This window comes from Eurosta solidaginis, chromosome 1, assembly GCF_040869045.1.
Source record: "Eurosta solidaginis isolate ZX-2024a chromosome 1, ASM4086904v1, whole genome shotgun sequence".
Taxonomy (NCBI): domain Eukaryota; kingdom Metazoa; phylum Arthropoda; class Insecta; order Diptera; family Tephritidae; genus Eurosta; species Eurosta solidaginis.
The window spans coordinates 42,657,232-42,673,602 of NC_090319.1; the positions used below are offsets into that span (position 1 = coordinate 42,657,232).

Genomic DNA, 16,371 nt, shown 5'->3' on the forward strand with positions numbered 1-16,371 from the left:
TTTCTCAGTTTTGATGACTTAATTTCGTTTTTTATTTCTTTGCTCATAAAATTTTTCCAATTTTCACGTCTTATCTATTTAAGTACATGTGTGTATGTATGTTTACTTGTTGGTACACTTTTTTTTATTTATTTCAATGATTGTACGTTAATTGGTTGTTGTTGTTTTTGTTTAGTTTAATTTTCACATTTTCGTTTGCAATCGATTAACAAAAGTAAAACGTTTATTTTGCGTTGTTTAAATATTTGACGCAAAATAAATAAAACAAACGAAAAAATTTTTGTTCGCCACATCCGACGCACAGCTAAAAAGTCTAAATTTTTCGCTACTTCTCTACAAACTACCACTAATATTGGCTACATGTTTAGTAAATTGGTTTTTCAATGCTGCTGCTTCTTCTTCCTCATATTTTTCCGCACTGTTGTTTATCTTCGTACTCTCCGAGTGTAAGTTTGTTGTTGTATTTTTCTGGTATCATTTTTTTTTTTTCTTCTTTTTATCACAAAAATGTATTATACCAATTTTCGCACTCTTCGTGTAACACTTTTCCAGGGTTCGCCTCGGAAACCTGTAGCGGCAACAACAAGTGTTTCAAGTAGAAAACCAGACGCCACTTTGCTATTCCAGTGTAATAGTATGCGCAAGTATAACTTATAAAAACAAATACAACATACACGCATACACACACACAAATGTATTATACCATGAACCCAATCAACATTAAAGAAGGCTGGCTAGCTTGTCGATCTAGAAGACCTAAATTTGGTTTACCTACGTAATTTCAAGAATATTCTGTTGCTCATTTTTCCTTTCCTTTCTTCTAACATTTCAGTACCTCAATCTTTCTGGTTTCGCCCACTTCCTCTTTTTTTGTCTTTATCTCACTGTCTCCTTATACTTGTTTCTTTTCCTACTATCATCCCTGGCCTAACTCCTTCTCACTGCTTTCTATCGTTATCACTCTGCCTCTCCGTCGCATTCATCGTCGTTTTCAAACTCACTCGCACTCTCTCCCTCTCTCTCTTTCTATCTCCCACTACCTTACTCTCCTTCTCCTGCTCTCTCTCTCTCTCTCTCTCCCACTCTCTCTCCATAAATAGTAGTTTTCCGAATATGATCACCGAAAAAAAGTATCCATGAAACAGAAAACAGGCCCTGTATAGATCTGAGGAGATTGCACGTCGCATTGCTTTTAATTTTTTTTTTATTACAGCTACCACGTCGTCTGCAAAAGCAACGAGGAAGGCATGTCTAATCTAAGAAGACTGCCGTAAGTTGTATTCCAGAGATCGGGACCTAGTACGGAATCCTGTGTGCTCCACCTGTTATTTTCACCTTTTTTGGGCGTGAAATACATTAGATGCCTGTCTATTAAGTAGTCCCTTAAAATGTCTAATACTGTGTTCACACAGACGGCTTATTGAATACTAAAGGCAGTTTTCTACATCAAGACGCTTATTGAGCTCAATCTTCCCTACAAAATTCGAATCTATAATTATTTCATTAGTAACTAATCAAATGCCTAATGAAGTCAAAATCACAATGCAACTCTGTTGGCAGCCTTCCGCTTCTTAGTTTTTGGTGTGTTCAGTGCTTAAAAATGTCATTTGTCAAAGTAAATGTCAATGTCTGCATGGCGGAACGATACAAGGTGGCCGCATCGAACAGCTGATTATAACCTTTTTTAATTGATTTGATACATCAACTTCCGGCGCAGTACGATTGTGACATTTGTCCATCGAATTTACAAGTACATGGAATTTTTTTTGTTTGTAGGTATTTCACCATGCTGCCACCTTGTATCGTTCGCCATGATTGTCTGTCATATAGCATTGTCATTTTATTCGCTTGAAATTTCATCCTTCATACTAATCGAGCAGTTACTCCTGCGTGAAAGCAAAAAATTTACGATTTCATTAGAAGGTGAAATGAGATCATTAAGTTTCTGTGTGAAAATAGTATAACATATATTGAACGATGATTTTAACACATCACTAATTTAATAAATTAAGAGCGTATGATTACTTTCGTTCATAATCAAAAGTAGTTAATTAATTAAGAATGCTCAGATAATGAAAAGTTAACAAGTATCAAAAAAAGATAAACAATAATCGAATAATGGAAATAATTACGTATATGAATTAGTTAATTTTAAGATCTTAGGAAATTAATTCATAATAACCATTCAAAAATTAAAAGTCACTTTAAGAAAACTTAATTGCACCATAATTTAATAATTGATCAATATGCTTTTTAAATATCAATTAACAAATTTGATTACAACTTTATATTTAAAAATGTTTTCTAACTTTTTTTCAAATGCAAATTAATTTGGTTTGTTTATTGGGAATAATCATTTGTAAAACAATTTATTAGACAACGTACATATATATTTATACATAAGTTTGTGTATTACAAAAATGATGTTCGTGCTTTCCTCGCTTCGCAATCGTGGGAAAATTGTGAATATACACCACGTATACCTACACATCTTCACACACACACATGTACATACAATTTTCCGAAAATTTGTTTATGTTTATAGGAAGCACTGTTCAAGTCAGCGGTCTTTACGACTGAACATCTTTTTGGTCACATGCGCAATGGCTACCCCCAAAGTATATTCGCTCTCTCAGACTTCCGTTACTCGTTTGCTATTTCCGTTTAGTTTTGCTCTTGCTCTTGAGTTTTATATTTTTTTTGTAAACACTGCATATGACAGGGAAGCCAACATTTGAAAAATTCTACGTTTTAGGCTTGGAAAATGGGAGAGTACTATTAGAATACCAACGCCGCACAGTGGTATAGAATGCCAAAAAGCTGACCAGAATTCGGAAAGTAACAGTTTTTTTTTTAATTCTTAATGCAAAATTTTAATTTGTAACGGATTATGCAGTTATGCTGGTAAGGTAGAACGGCGTAATGTCAACGATCGATATTTTGGGAAGCACATAAAATTAGACTGTTTGGAAATCAGCCAAAAATTCTACCAAACTTCAAAATGTATGCGCAATGAAAAGTTTTCCAGCTAATTGAGTAGGATTTTGATTTGCGATTGTGACATGTACAATATTTTTGGCGGTACGTATGTTAAATTTTTATGCTTTTTTCTCAATATTACTGCATGGTTTGCAGTTATGAGCGTATCATTACAGCTCTTATATACATGACCGCATAAACTAAAATCCATCTTAAAAATATACCCGGAATTCGCTGATAGGTAAAGTTTGGCCGCATTCTTATTAAAATTCGCAAGTTATAAGTTCACTTATAAAGGAAATTCATAAAATTGTTTCCCTATTCCTAGCAATGATTTATTATTATTATGCCAGCGCGCGTGCGCTCCTAAGCAGGTTAGGTGATACCGTATTTATCACACTTCGAGGTGAATGCCTCTCCTCCCTATGCACAGTTTGTTTGTTAATAGTTATGACTCTCAGTGGTTTTGACAAAAATTAATAATATTTGGTTTATGTGCCATAAAGAAAGAGCTGCGCGCACCAAAGCAAATTTGAGTAGATTAATGGCAAACACATGCGGTCCAAGGCCATGTACAAGGAAGCTGATTGCATCATTCTCGGATTCTATACTCTTATACGGTGCAGGAATCTGGGCGAGCGGTAGCACCGAATCGCCCTCACGTCGGTCCAACGCAGAGGGGCCCTGCGAATGGCTTCGGTTTACCGCAAGGTCTAAGTATTGTCGATCATCCTCTCCTTCTCCCCCTGGAAACAGTTTTTTATATCGTTATAACTAACAGAATATTTGATGAAAACCAATTATACTTGTTCTTATATAGTTCAAGGTATAAAGAAAGAAAACCGAGCTGTTTACCGCGACTTCCATCGAGACAGTTTACATTCAGAGAGTATTTCCCGGTCCTTTTTGGGATCATTTTATAATCGAGCCCATTACGGAACTCATCTTGGATCTCTTCGATGTTATTGCGAAAGTGTTTTCGGTATAATTTCGGCACTAATTGTGGAACACTTCGGGATTATTTCTAGAGAATTTCGGGTCATTTGGCGACTATCTCGGTATATATTAGTAAAATCTATTCATAATTATTCGTTCGTTTTGACGCAATTTTAGGATCATTTTGAGGACATTTGGGAGTACTCTAAGCCGTTCGCGTTTGACGAACATGTGAAGATTTTCCGAGGCATATTCCAGATTATTTCAGGACATTTTCCGCCTTATTTCGGGAAAATCTCTTGGTTATTTCAGAATCATATCAGGACTATTTTGATATGTTTCGGTATAGTTTCAGTACCTTTTCCGAATAATTTTTATTGTTTTCGTGAAAGTGTTGACACTAGTTTGGTATGTATTCAGAACTATGCCCGAATAATTTCGGGACTGTTCTCGGGAAAGTGTCGGCTCTACTTTGAGATCATTTCAAGAACATCTATAGATCATTTGGGGTTTAGCTCCCGATTTACTCGGAACTGTTTGCGTTTTCATTATATGACTATTACAAAACAAACAAAATTACTTAATGTATTCGCAAAATGAAAAAAACCGAAAGCTAATTATACAAAAAAAAAAAAACGTTGCTTACCGCTGCCATTTGTTTGCGCTGTTCCGAAATGAGTTTCTCACTCGATCCCTTTAAGAGTTCGGCCAACAACTCTTGCGACGGCACTACAGTTGAGATTTTAGCCGAAGCAGCGCTTTTAATTTTGGCACCTCCCGCGTCTAAACTACGTTTTGACTGATGTGCGGCTTGTGCAGAATTCGACACAGTTTTTTCAGCGCTTATCGACTGATTACGTTTGCTGTGATGGCCCTTTTGGGTAGGAACTTCAGAAGCGGCACGTTTTATATGATTATGTGTCTTTTGTGGCTGCTGCTGTATGGGATACTGATGACCAGCATCAAGGTAATCTTTATCACTATCGCTAATCACTGAATTATCAAGACTGCTTTGGTAGCGTTTCTCATGTGGATTAATCTTTTCCAAGCTGCTGCCAATGCCTCCACTACTTTTACTGCTATTCTCCATTTGTGTTGGTGTTGATGCGGCACGAGTATGAGCAGGTACTGGCAGATATGTATTTGACTTGCGAACTCTCATCGAATTTGAATGCTGTGGGATATTACGTGGTGTATGCGAAGTTATAGCGTTGGAGTCATCAAAGGCGGTGATACGCGGACGCCGCGGTTGTGTTGAGCTGTAAAGGGAATAGTAAAAAAAGTTAATAAAACCTTTATAATTGTGAGGAGAATCTAGAAACAAAATTTGGTGCTCGAAATCCCTTTATAGATGTCACCTATTAAAAGGAGAGTTAAACTTGAAATGAGTAAGCGATATTTCTTTGATATTACTTCAAAAGGTCATAAGTAAGTTTGATCATTGCTAAATTAAAACTGTTAGGAGCTCCCGAGAACGTATGCACTTCAATGAAAGAAGCTTTGTATCGAAGGAAAGGCATCCCAGAGAACTCCAAGTCTGCAGAAAGATTCAAGGGGCTGCCAGAGCAATTCATAGCTCCTCCATTCCAATTGTCAATCCCCCTTCCCGTGCCGAATCCTGCAGGCGAGGCTCGTGCGACTCCAAATTCCACACGAAAGGAAGATTCAGCATGGTCACATTAAATATCGGATATCAGCATGATTGGCTGAATGCATCTGTGACTTCGTTTAAATCAACGTGACTGACTATACCAGCCAGGTCAATGGGATGAGGGCCTTATGTTTGTATCATGTTTCGACAACACAAGGTCCAACTCTGATATTCGCAGGTATCTCAATGAGATAAAGTGAAATAAAAGATAGGGCTTATTATATTTGTTTCTAGAAGGGGATCGATTCACGTTAAATTGTAGAGCACGTGATTCCGTTGGTACTGGATATCAAATTATTCGCAGCCATTCCAACTAAACCTAATTATTCTTCAGACCGCTCATTGCGAAGTTATAAACTTTAGGTGGCTAACATAAGATGGGAAACACGCAAGTATTATATACAGATTCTTTTCGTGCCCTTAACTGAATCATCTAATTCGCTCTCCTCCCCACTCTCCTGGTCCGACTCCACCTCTAACTTCCACTCTCACCCTTACTCCCATTCCCACGTCCACTCTTAGCTCTTCTGACACTTCGAAGTCCCCTCCCCGCCCCATTCTTGCATAGTGTCGTGCTGTAACATTAAATCGAGCTCCCTTTCTCCCCCACCCCCACTTACACACCCAACCCTCCCGCTTCCATCGCACTACCACCCACTCTCCCACCCACCCCCACTTCCCTTCACGCTAGAACACTTAAATCTTCTGTGAAAATTTCAAAATCAGTGGAGACCTTTGCACGGCTATAATACACACACATGCATTTTTATTTAAAATTTTCAATATACTTACAACTCTGATTCGCGCAAATCTTCCAAAATTTCCTCGAAATGCATTTTATTCGGTTTTTTCATTTCCTTTTCCAACATTTGACCATATGGTCCGCGTAACGGACGTTTGGAATAACGCTTAAAATCATAATCCCCCGGCACGGGACTAGGACTAGTTTGTTCGCGTGGCTGCGACAATCCACGGTCACTCTCATTATCCGAAATCGAGTCGGTGCGTAGGTAAGGTAAACTCTTATTGCTGCGCGCTAAGCTTCCTACACTACTCACGCCTACATGCGATAGATCATCTCTTTCCTCTGAGCTTTGCAAACTAAAACTTTTCAACTTATCAACTTTCGTCCACACGGGAACTTTTTCCGAATCTGGTGTATTAACTTCAGGTGAGTATAATGAAGAGCCAGGTGTACGATTCTCATCGGTAGGTGGACTATTTATATACATAATAGCACAATCAGCAGACGCGGTTGCTTCAGCTGGCTTGATCGCATTCAAATTCGCTAACGAAATATCTAAAGCCAGCCCAGTGTTTGACGCTTCACCATCTGTCGACTCATTCCAGGCGGCATTATCAATGTACATGCCTTTTCGACGTTTCGATTTATCTATACGCTTGCGTTCATCTGTGCTGTGTCTTGTGGTGATAGCGTCTAAGGATGAACGCTTCTCTGCAGCGCCCATATCTATGTCATCATTGCTGTAATGTTGACTGTAGTCAGTTGTATCTAGCGACACCTGGCGTCGTAAATCTACCGCCTCATCAATGTAGTCATCATCATCAAAGGTATCTTGCCGACGTAGTACGCATTTATCATCTGCATCTTCCGAAGAGCGACGCACCGAAATCATCGGCACATTCTCTACGCGATATTCTTGCGCTATTTTTGCTTCGGGTTTGGAGTTGACGCAATCATTAAGTGATATTAGTGGTTCAATTGTTTCGGGTATTAAACCAAATTCTTCTGGTTGTACTTCAACCCATTCTTGTGGTGGATTCTCTAAGCGCCAATCTTGCGCCGCGCACTCAAACACAGGCACGGGTATCAAGCATGTGGTTGCGGTTTGCAAGAAGTTATCGGGCGGTGATTCGAGTTGTAGACGCTCCTCTATTAGCCTAGCCATATTCTCTTCGATTGCTGTTGCAGGAGTATTCACGGATTCAAGTATTGTTGGTTGTTCGAGCACCTTTGCTTGCTCAATCGCGCATGCTGTCAACTCTACATGCGCCTCGACTGGTTCTATTGTAATAGGCACATCATGGGGCTCAATTGTATAATCATTTTCAGAATGTATTGTATCTGTGAGGGATTCCATTTTAGCGTGCGCTATAATGAGATGCGCACCTATCTCCTCTTTTGTGCTGCCATACTCTTTCGCACTTTGTGACGTGATGCTACTCTCCATGTCCGTATTGAATACATCCTCTTCGGGTATAATATCGTGTGATTCGATAGCATTTTCTAAATTTTGCATATCATTTCCATAATTTAAGTTAATACTCATTTCGGATTTCTTCTTTAACGGTATATAAATCCAATCTGGTTCAGTTTTCAATTTACCATCGGCTCCCACAATGGGCGTAGACGGTATATACGAGTTAGCTTCCGCCTTCTTTTTAGCTATTGCGCTCGTTGCTGAATCTACTGATCCCACGATTTTATCACGCCACAAACGATCGCGCAACGCACTCCACGAACTCTTTTTGTACTTTCCCGTTTGTGTTATATCGATTTGCGAAAATGATGCCGAACGAAATGGTATACCTTTTTGTGCATACGAACCGATTACCGTACGTGATTCTGGTCTTGTCAGTTTGCTAGTTAAATCCATACTATTTGCACTCTCAACTTCTGCAATACTACTTGCAGCGAGATTATTGACAGCTGCTGTACGTGGTGGTGGCGATTTTGATTTCTCTCTACCCATCAACATTAACGATTCGAAATTCGATAGACTCGTATTTGGTTTGAGTGTATCGTATAGGCGGCTGGTTGAGTTTAGTGTTGTTTTTGTTTTATTCAGTGCTGTAGCTTCATCACCTGCTGCTTCAGTCGCTGTTAATGGCGTGCTTTCTCTTTTTCCACTTGTGTCGCTCGATCTTTCTGCCTCTTCCTTCTGATTCAATATCATCCTTGCATTATTCCTAGAGCTTATTGCTCCACCACCATCTGAATTCGTCCTTTTAGCCGTTGCATGGGTTTGTGTATCAGCTCGCTCTAAACTATTAGATGCTGAATGAGATCCATTACGTGACTTACGTGGTGGCGGTACAGGTGGTGGGGTTGGTGATGATCTATTACCAACACGTAATAATTCTGTTAACTCACGCAAACGTTCTGATTTATCATTTGATCTGCGATTTCGTGAAGAGCTGCTGCCCTCTGATGAAGTGCCGCTGCTGGATGCTGGCGTTGATTTTCGGCCGAAGCCTAAACGTTGAAAACGATCCAAGGTATTTCGCCGTTTTTCCATATTAATCTGCGTGGAAGAATAAACAAAATTAAATCAGGCATTGTTATTATTATTGCATTAAATAAACGACTAACACTCCTCCACCACGATACTCTCATCTTCTTTGTGTATTTAATTAACATTATTTTATTTACTTATACAAAATTTCGTTAATACGGATTTCGAAAAAGTTTTTCAATGGAAGATAATTTGCTCTTCATTCTATTTCATTTTTCCGTCGCTTCCCTGCGCTCATCTCAGTGCAGAAAATGAAATTAAAATAAAATTTCACAGTGAAAAATATCGCAATAATCATTTGTATATTCTATCTGACATAGCTACATACTAATATATCTATCTATATACAGTCACTTACAGTTCAAATGGGACATGACTCATTTACAGTGAAAAACCTGCATTTTTTGCGGTTGAAATGAACTTCTACTACTTTCAGGTGGAACCGAATCCGAACCACAAGTTTTCCACTACACTAACTAACCGGTTTGTTCCTTTGGTCGCCCAAACTTTATCTTGTATTATTCCAAGCACTTAATTTGCTCTCCGTTATACTTTAGTAGCGCCGAGTTGTTTAAATGAAACAAAATATTAAGCGGCATTCAACATTTCGAAGGACTACAAAAGTGAAAAATCACAAAAGTTGCTCTCCTGAGTGCCTTGCAAACAAAAAAAGAACACGCCAAACAATAAATTCCTGTGTAGCCCATGACGCAATAAAAAGAGTCAGGTTATCTCAGTGGTACAACAACAACAATTCGACGGCCTTAATAATCCGGTCAAGAATTTTAAAGTAGTAGGAAAGGAAAACCTTTGGTACTGTTTGGCTACTTTTTTAGTACCCTAGCAATGTTATGTACAGAAAAGAATGAAACTCGATATATATTGAAATTGAAAACGGGAACATGAGAGAAAATATAAAACTAAAGAGAGGAAATGGAAAGAAAATGTAGAGGAAGTTGGAGGGAAGTCGAACAAGTAAAAGGAATAAAAGAAAGATGGAAAATGGAAAATGAAAAATGAGAGGAAAAGTAGGAATAGAGGTAATGGTTTGAGACAAAGTAGTAAAAAGAGGTTAACAGGAAAATGAAAAATAAGGATAAGATTAAGAGTAATGGTGAGAGATAGACTTGAATAGCAGCAAGAGCGGGAGAAGTAAGTGGAAAAGCGAGAGGACTTAGGAAAAATGAAAGGGATAGGGAAATTTAATGATCCGAATAAAGTGAACAGAGGAGAGGCAGGTGGATAGATATAGAAATTCATAACAATGTCTGTTGGGGTTGACCATGTGGCTGGGAGTATTTCATGTTTCTCTAAATGTTTCCATGGATAGCCATAGAGAGAGCTGTTTCAAATAAAATTCTTATGAGCCGATTTTTTTTTTTTTTTTTCCAAATAAGATCTACCTCATTTCGCTGATACGCTATGAAATGGAGGTTAAAACTACTGACAGAAGGACGACAGCGAATTATTTTTTGATCAAATATCAACTAGTTTGGCCGCCATGTTGTGGTGGTTTATTACTCCGACAAAAATTAAGAGAACCGTTTTTTTATGTGAGGAAAGAATTTTGGTTTGTCAAAAACTCTCAGTGTATATTTGGCCATCGAAAGCTTCTCAGTTAAAATTCATTTCCATTTGGTGCCCGGAAGAAAAGCTCGGGCAAGTTCTCCTCATAGGTAAATCGCGGCAATTTTTGTTTTTTTTTTTTTTGTTTGAGACTGTTAGAGCAAAATGCAGATAGCTATTTTACAACTAGTTGAATTGACTATAGCGTTCATACACACACAGAGGCATAAGCACATATGATATGATATTGTTACGAATTTTGTGTAATTCTGCTTATTTGCAACCTTCTACTAACGTTCGAATCACTAAGCTGTTGAATAAATAACTCCACTATTCAATAATGCAAAATGGCCTTTATTAATGTACTTCACAATAACACTTCTACTTCTAACCAGATAGCGTGCTTAAATCAAACTGATTACTGCTTACTCAGCTTTAACTCTTTTTATACTCTGGGATGTCTCGTTCGCATATTTCTAGGCGTTTCTATTTCTAGAATTTACTATTCGTTTACCAGCTATAAATTTCTCAGCTATAACTACATATGCACGATTATTATAGCTTCTCGTATAGCCAATGCGCGTGTATATGTGAGTGATACTTATACAGATGATTGCCTACTTTTGGGAGTATCTCAGATATATGCATGTGTTTGTGCGTTGCTCTCCGCAGCTTGTATGGACATATGTATAGACATAATGATTGATTTGTTGATGTGCATACAAGTTATTGCTTAGTATTGGCTTAGGGATGATAGTATCCCTAAGTGTTGCTAATATTCGTCACAATATGATGGGCTCATTTTGGCAATTTTGTTTTGACTATTCGCTGTGTTTATTTGTTTCGGGAAATTTATTTTAATTCGTGGTACTTTGAGTATGATTTCTTGCACAGAAACGAAGGAAGGGAGAAAGGAAGGGAAAGGAAAAGGGAAATGGAAAAGGAATAGTAGAGAAAAAAGGGTAAGTAACGGGAAAGGGAAGATGGGGGGAAGGAGAACGAGAGGAAGAAAGTGTGAGAAAGAAAAAGGCGAAGGAAAACAGGCAACGAAATGAACAGATTTTAATAACCAGTGACGGATCTGATTTCCTTAGAACCACACAAGTTCAGAGTCCGACCAATTTCCTATGGGGTATGTGTCAGTGCTCAGATCATTTATAACTAAATTGTTTATTTACACAACAGCAACGAAAATTCCAATTTTATGCATAGATAGGATATAATAAGTTATAAGAAAATTATTTTTCTTCATTCTTTTCTGATTTGCAAATCTCAATAGTGTAAATTTTGAAGCAATAGCTGAATGGACGCACTGTTTCTTTCTTCCCTAAGGCGGATTCCAATAAAAATACCTTTTTAGCCGGAATGTCATTTTTCTTTTGCATAGCATCGCCTAACCAAGGTAGCTGCTGAGTTTTAACTCGCTAGACTCTGTTGATGTCTGCGCAAAGCTCGTAGAGCTCATCATTAAATCTTCTATGTTACTCGCCGTTTCTATTGCATAAAGATCCACAGATCTCTCAAGGAACTTTTCTCCCGAACACTTCCATGATGTTGGCATGGCTTATACTTCTACAGCATATACCCGAACGGGTACGATAAATGACTTGGATAGCATGATTTTCGTTTGGCGAGAGAGAACTTTACTTTTCAGTTGCCTACCTACCAAATAAATAAAGTCTTTTACTATTTCGAAATTATGACTGCCGACTGTGGCGTGGTTGTCAAGGCGCAAATGGCTTACCTCCTTGCTCGATAATAGCAGGTACTTCGTTTTGTCCTCATTCACAATCAAACCCATCTTTTACACTTGATTCCCCAGTTTGGAGTTAGCAAACGGATAACAGAAAAGTTATGAACAAATAAAGTGTTTCCGAGATGCCTGAAAGCCTCGAAAGCTTTAGGTAACAATAAATGGGGCATGATACCAAACCAAGGCGGAACAATAAATTCCCTAATATCTCCTGACACTGGCGTTGCGGCTACCAGATTTATTGAGCATAATTTCCATGAGTCTAAAAAACTTCAATTGCTCAGGCATTTTCGAAAGAGAAGCGCCAGAGTCTCTGCAATAGTGTTCGAACATCGGAGAAAATCCCTCAATATCTGATTTTGTGCTACTTGGCAGCTTAGAGATCGACAGAGAACATCATCTGCAGTAATATCAAAAGAAGAAATTTGAGATGGGTATCCTGAGTGAAATACCGGAATTGGTGAAGAGGTAAACTTTGAATATACCTTTTGAAATAATTTGGCAAACAAGTTACACGTATCTTGCGTATTGGTGGAGACTTCGTCATCATACTCCATGGTCATGGGAAAGCTATTAGTCTATTCTTGGAATTTATAACCGACCAAAAACTAAACGGATTTGTTTTCCATTTTGATTCAAGTTTAATCATATATTGCTTGAACAAAAACTTATTAAGACAATCAAATTGCCTTTTAAGTGTAATGTAATTAAGTCGATAAGTTTCATTAGAGCTATTTCTATATCTTTTGAAGGCTTTATTTTTTTATTTTTAATATTATTAAGTTTTGCATTATACCAGGTTCGTCTCTTACTAGAACTATTACGTTTTAAAGGTACGAAACTCGAAATGGCTGATAGAAGTATTTCCTTTCAAATTCCGTAAGAAGATTGTGGTTTATTGTATGTCAAATGTGTTTTGTAGCTAAGTTGGTGAAACCGAAAAAAACTTTGCTTCAAAACTGGGCTAACTTTTGTTGCAACTAAGTTTTAGCCTAAGTCGAGTTGGTGAAATCGACCCTTAGTATTTATATGAACTAGTTAAGGGACAGAATAAGACTAAGTGATTGCTTATTCCACAACAGTATTTTTAGCATAAACAAAAGTGTGTTCAAACATATTAAATGAGTTGATCGGCACTGACTGGGTGGCTGACTGACAATTCGTATTTGACGCACGCACGCTAGAAAAAAATTAAGGTATAGCCACGAAAGAAGCTATAAAAAAAGTAAATTTTTCCAATACAATGTTTTTGCGTGGCAACGATAAAACTGTGCAAAATGCAAGCCGAATACGTTCCGACTGAGATATCTACGCCTCGTCCTCGCTGAATAGCTGAGCAAAAAGTGAATAAATGTTTCCACCTTGTTGTTCTGCATATAGTTAACACAGCTGTGGCTGTCCAGTATATTAAGGCAGTGCCCTCTTAGTACTTCAATAACCATGAATAGATGAGCTGTTGTAAATTCGAATAGCTCCGCCCATTGATTGGAGTCAACAACGGGCAAGAAAGATCCCAACACACGACAATAGGTTGTGTTATACCAGCGTTTGTTTAGCTGACTCGATGCACAAGTAGCCAGCGGTATCGCAAAATCTCAACTGGCATACACGTTGAGCTGGCGAGTGCATGTCTGGATCAAGAGACAGTTGCCAGTGATATTGTTATGCCCTATCACCCAGTCTCTCACAACCCTCAACCTCACGGTGCAAGAAGCTAGCGCTATGATAGCCGCCTGACTGTCTGAGTAAATGTTCAATTTCCTAACAGTTACAGCGGGGGTTAAAATCTCGTCTACCGCATCCTTTATAGACACCACCACCTGGAAGACGCTTCGGTGATAACGCAGCCTAATTTTGCATCTAACACCATGCTCATGGGAGAGAAGTCTACCCACAAACCGTCGACGAAGTCAAACTCGAATATAATGTTGGAGTGCCCGTCATTCACAAGCTTATAATCGCCGTGGTGTGGTGATAGCATGTTCCGCCTACCACATCACACATCCTGAGCTAAACTCCCCAACAAACCAACCTCAAAAATTGACAAACAAGTATTATTAATTAGAAACAAGTTTCTCCAAGCGGGTCGCGCCTCGGCAGTTATTTCGCATACACTGCGAGTTTATTTCTGGCATGAAAAGCTTCCCAGTGAAAACTAATCTGCCTTGCAGATGCCGCTCGCGGTCGACGTAAAACATGTAGGTACCGTCCCGCCAATTCGTATAAAGAATTAAACAAGCACGATGCAAATTGGAAGAGAAGCTCGGCCTGAACTCTCTTCGGAGTATCGCGCCTTGAAGTTGCATCACGAAGCTGTATATCCCCCGCGCTGTATCCATTTTGTCTATGATGTCAATCGGGTACAGATTCTGCATTGCAGTTTATGGGTAGTGTGAGTGTTTCAAGAAGGGCCTTGCTCATTCCTACCAACGCTAATTGCTGTACTGTCTTTAACTTTTTGTCCATGAAAGAAGTGTTCCTCCACTAGACCAATACGTCACAGAAGAGAATGGGCTTGTCCACCATATCGTACCAATGTACCACCCTTCAAGAGCGCCCGAGTGGTTGCCAATTACCCTCGAGAGCAGTACAGGTAAACCGAAACCTTCTTAGATAGGTAGCTCAATTAGTAAAATATTATCATACACACCATAAGTTAGTTCACGATCAGGTTCAAATGGTCTTGCATGGTTGCATAGCAAATACGTATTGCAACCCATGTGCAGTGCAGCAACAAAATACATACAAATGCACCTTTCAACAGTTTTGCAAAATGCAATAATAAATATCCAATGTTTTTGGAATGTAATCCACAAAGCAACATTACGATCAGCTGATATTCCTTGCAAGAATACTTTTGGTTAGATTACCAATGGTCTCAATGGAAATTTTTACGAGTTTATAAAAGAGAATTAATAAAAATATGCTTATGTATGTAATCTTCTTCAATCGTGATGCACGAGAACCTAAGAGATCTTCGCTTAAGTCGTATCTTATTCATTTGATGGTTACTATGGTATTTGCAATGATTAATGAGGTCGCTCGTGATTTTGTGCATTTTCATGCAAATGCATAACTTTGTCATCTCATATGCAGTTAATCGTGAACTGAGCGGGTATGTTTTATTTAGTTAAACTATAGTATTTTGTATTGGCATTTTGTTCAACGTTTTTCGCGGCGATGCTTTCACCTTTCAACATGCACAACAGGTATTATTTAGTATTTTAATTTGCATGCATACATATAAATAATACGTTTTCATGGATTTTCACTTATGTTTTTTGTTTCCTTTTTTCTTTTTAGTTTACTTTCTGATTTCTCATTAGCTTTTTTCAAATTCTTATTCGATACCAATCGCTATACCCAGCTGTACTTGTACACAGGGTATCACAACTTTGATTGGATAAAGGTTGGTTGCACAAGTTTAGGGAAATTGAAATAGATATTGTAACAAATTTTGGGAAATTCCGCTTATTTGAAACCTTCTGCTAACGTTAGAATCGCTGCACTGTCGAATAAATAACTCCAATATTCTGTATTGCAAAATGGTCTTTATTAGACTACTTTGGGAGTATTACAATTATTCTTCACAATTATACTGCACTTCGCAACAAATAGCGTGTTTAAATCAAGCTGATAAGCTATTACTAAGCTTGCGCTGCTTTTATACTCTCGGTTTCCTCGTTCACCCATTTCTCCTAAGGTCTAGTAATTTCGCGAACAATTGTATTTCATGCTTGGTTACCAGCTACACACATGTATATTTCAGGCATGCTTAACCAACGAAACGATATCATTTCGTTACGATAATCAACGTTAATAAACGAAACGAAGTCATTTCGTTTCGTTTATTAACGTTAAGATCGTCAAATTAACGAAATGATTTCGTTTCGTTTTCTGCCATATCAAAACGAAATCAAATCGTTTATGTTGATTATTAATTTCAAACTATGCTGGCAAAGCTGATTGATGGCGGAGTCATTAAAGGTGAAAGCATTATCCAAGCTGATTGCAACTTTTCTCATGAATTTTGACAGTACGAACATTTCTCTGAGTATTTTTGACATTACCACCAACGAATTACACAAACAAATTACATAGAGTTTGTGTGTGTATGTGCGCTCGTTGTTGCCACCTTACGGCTTCACCATGGCTATAGCATTGCCAGCACAATTCAAACATAAAGTATCACGTTTTTGTTAACGTTTTTAACGTTAACGAAAGCTTTT

The 16,371-nt window shown here is 38.2% G+C and overlaps 1 protein-coding gene across 1 annotated transcript in view; it reads right to left on the reverse strand.

The window, feature by feature from the left end:
- The window catches only part of LOC137252422 (uncharacterized), a 204,510-nt gene that overhangs the window by 55,545 nt on the left and 132,594 nt on the right, over positions 1-16,371 (reverse strand). The window contains exons 7-8 of the mRNA XM_067788074.1: positions 6,359-8,832; positions 4,562-5,174 (exon numbers count right to left, since the gene is read on the reverse strand). Coding sequence (XP_067644175.1) covers positions 4,562-5,174; positions 6,359-8,832 — 3,087 coding nt within the window. The remainder of the gene's footprint in view (positions 1-4,561; positions 5,175-6,358; positions 8,833-16,371) is intronic.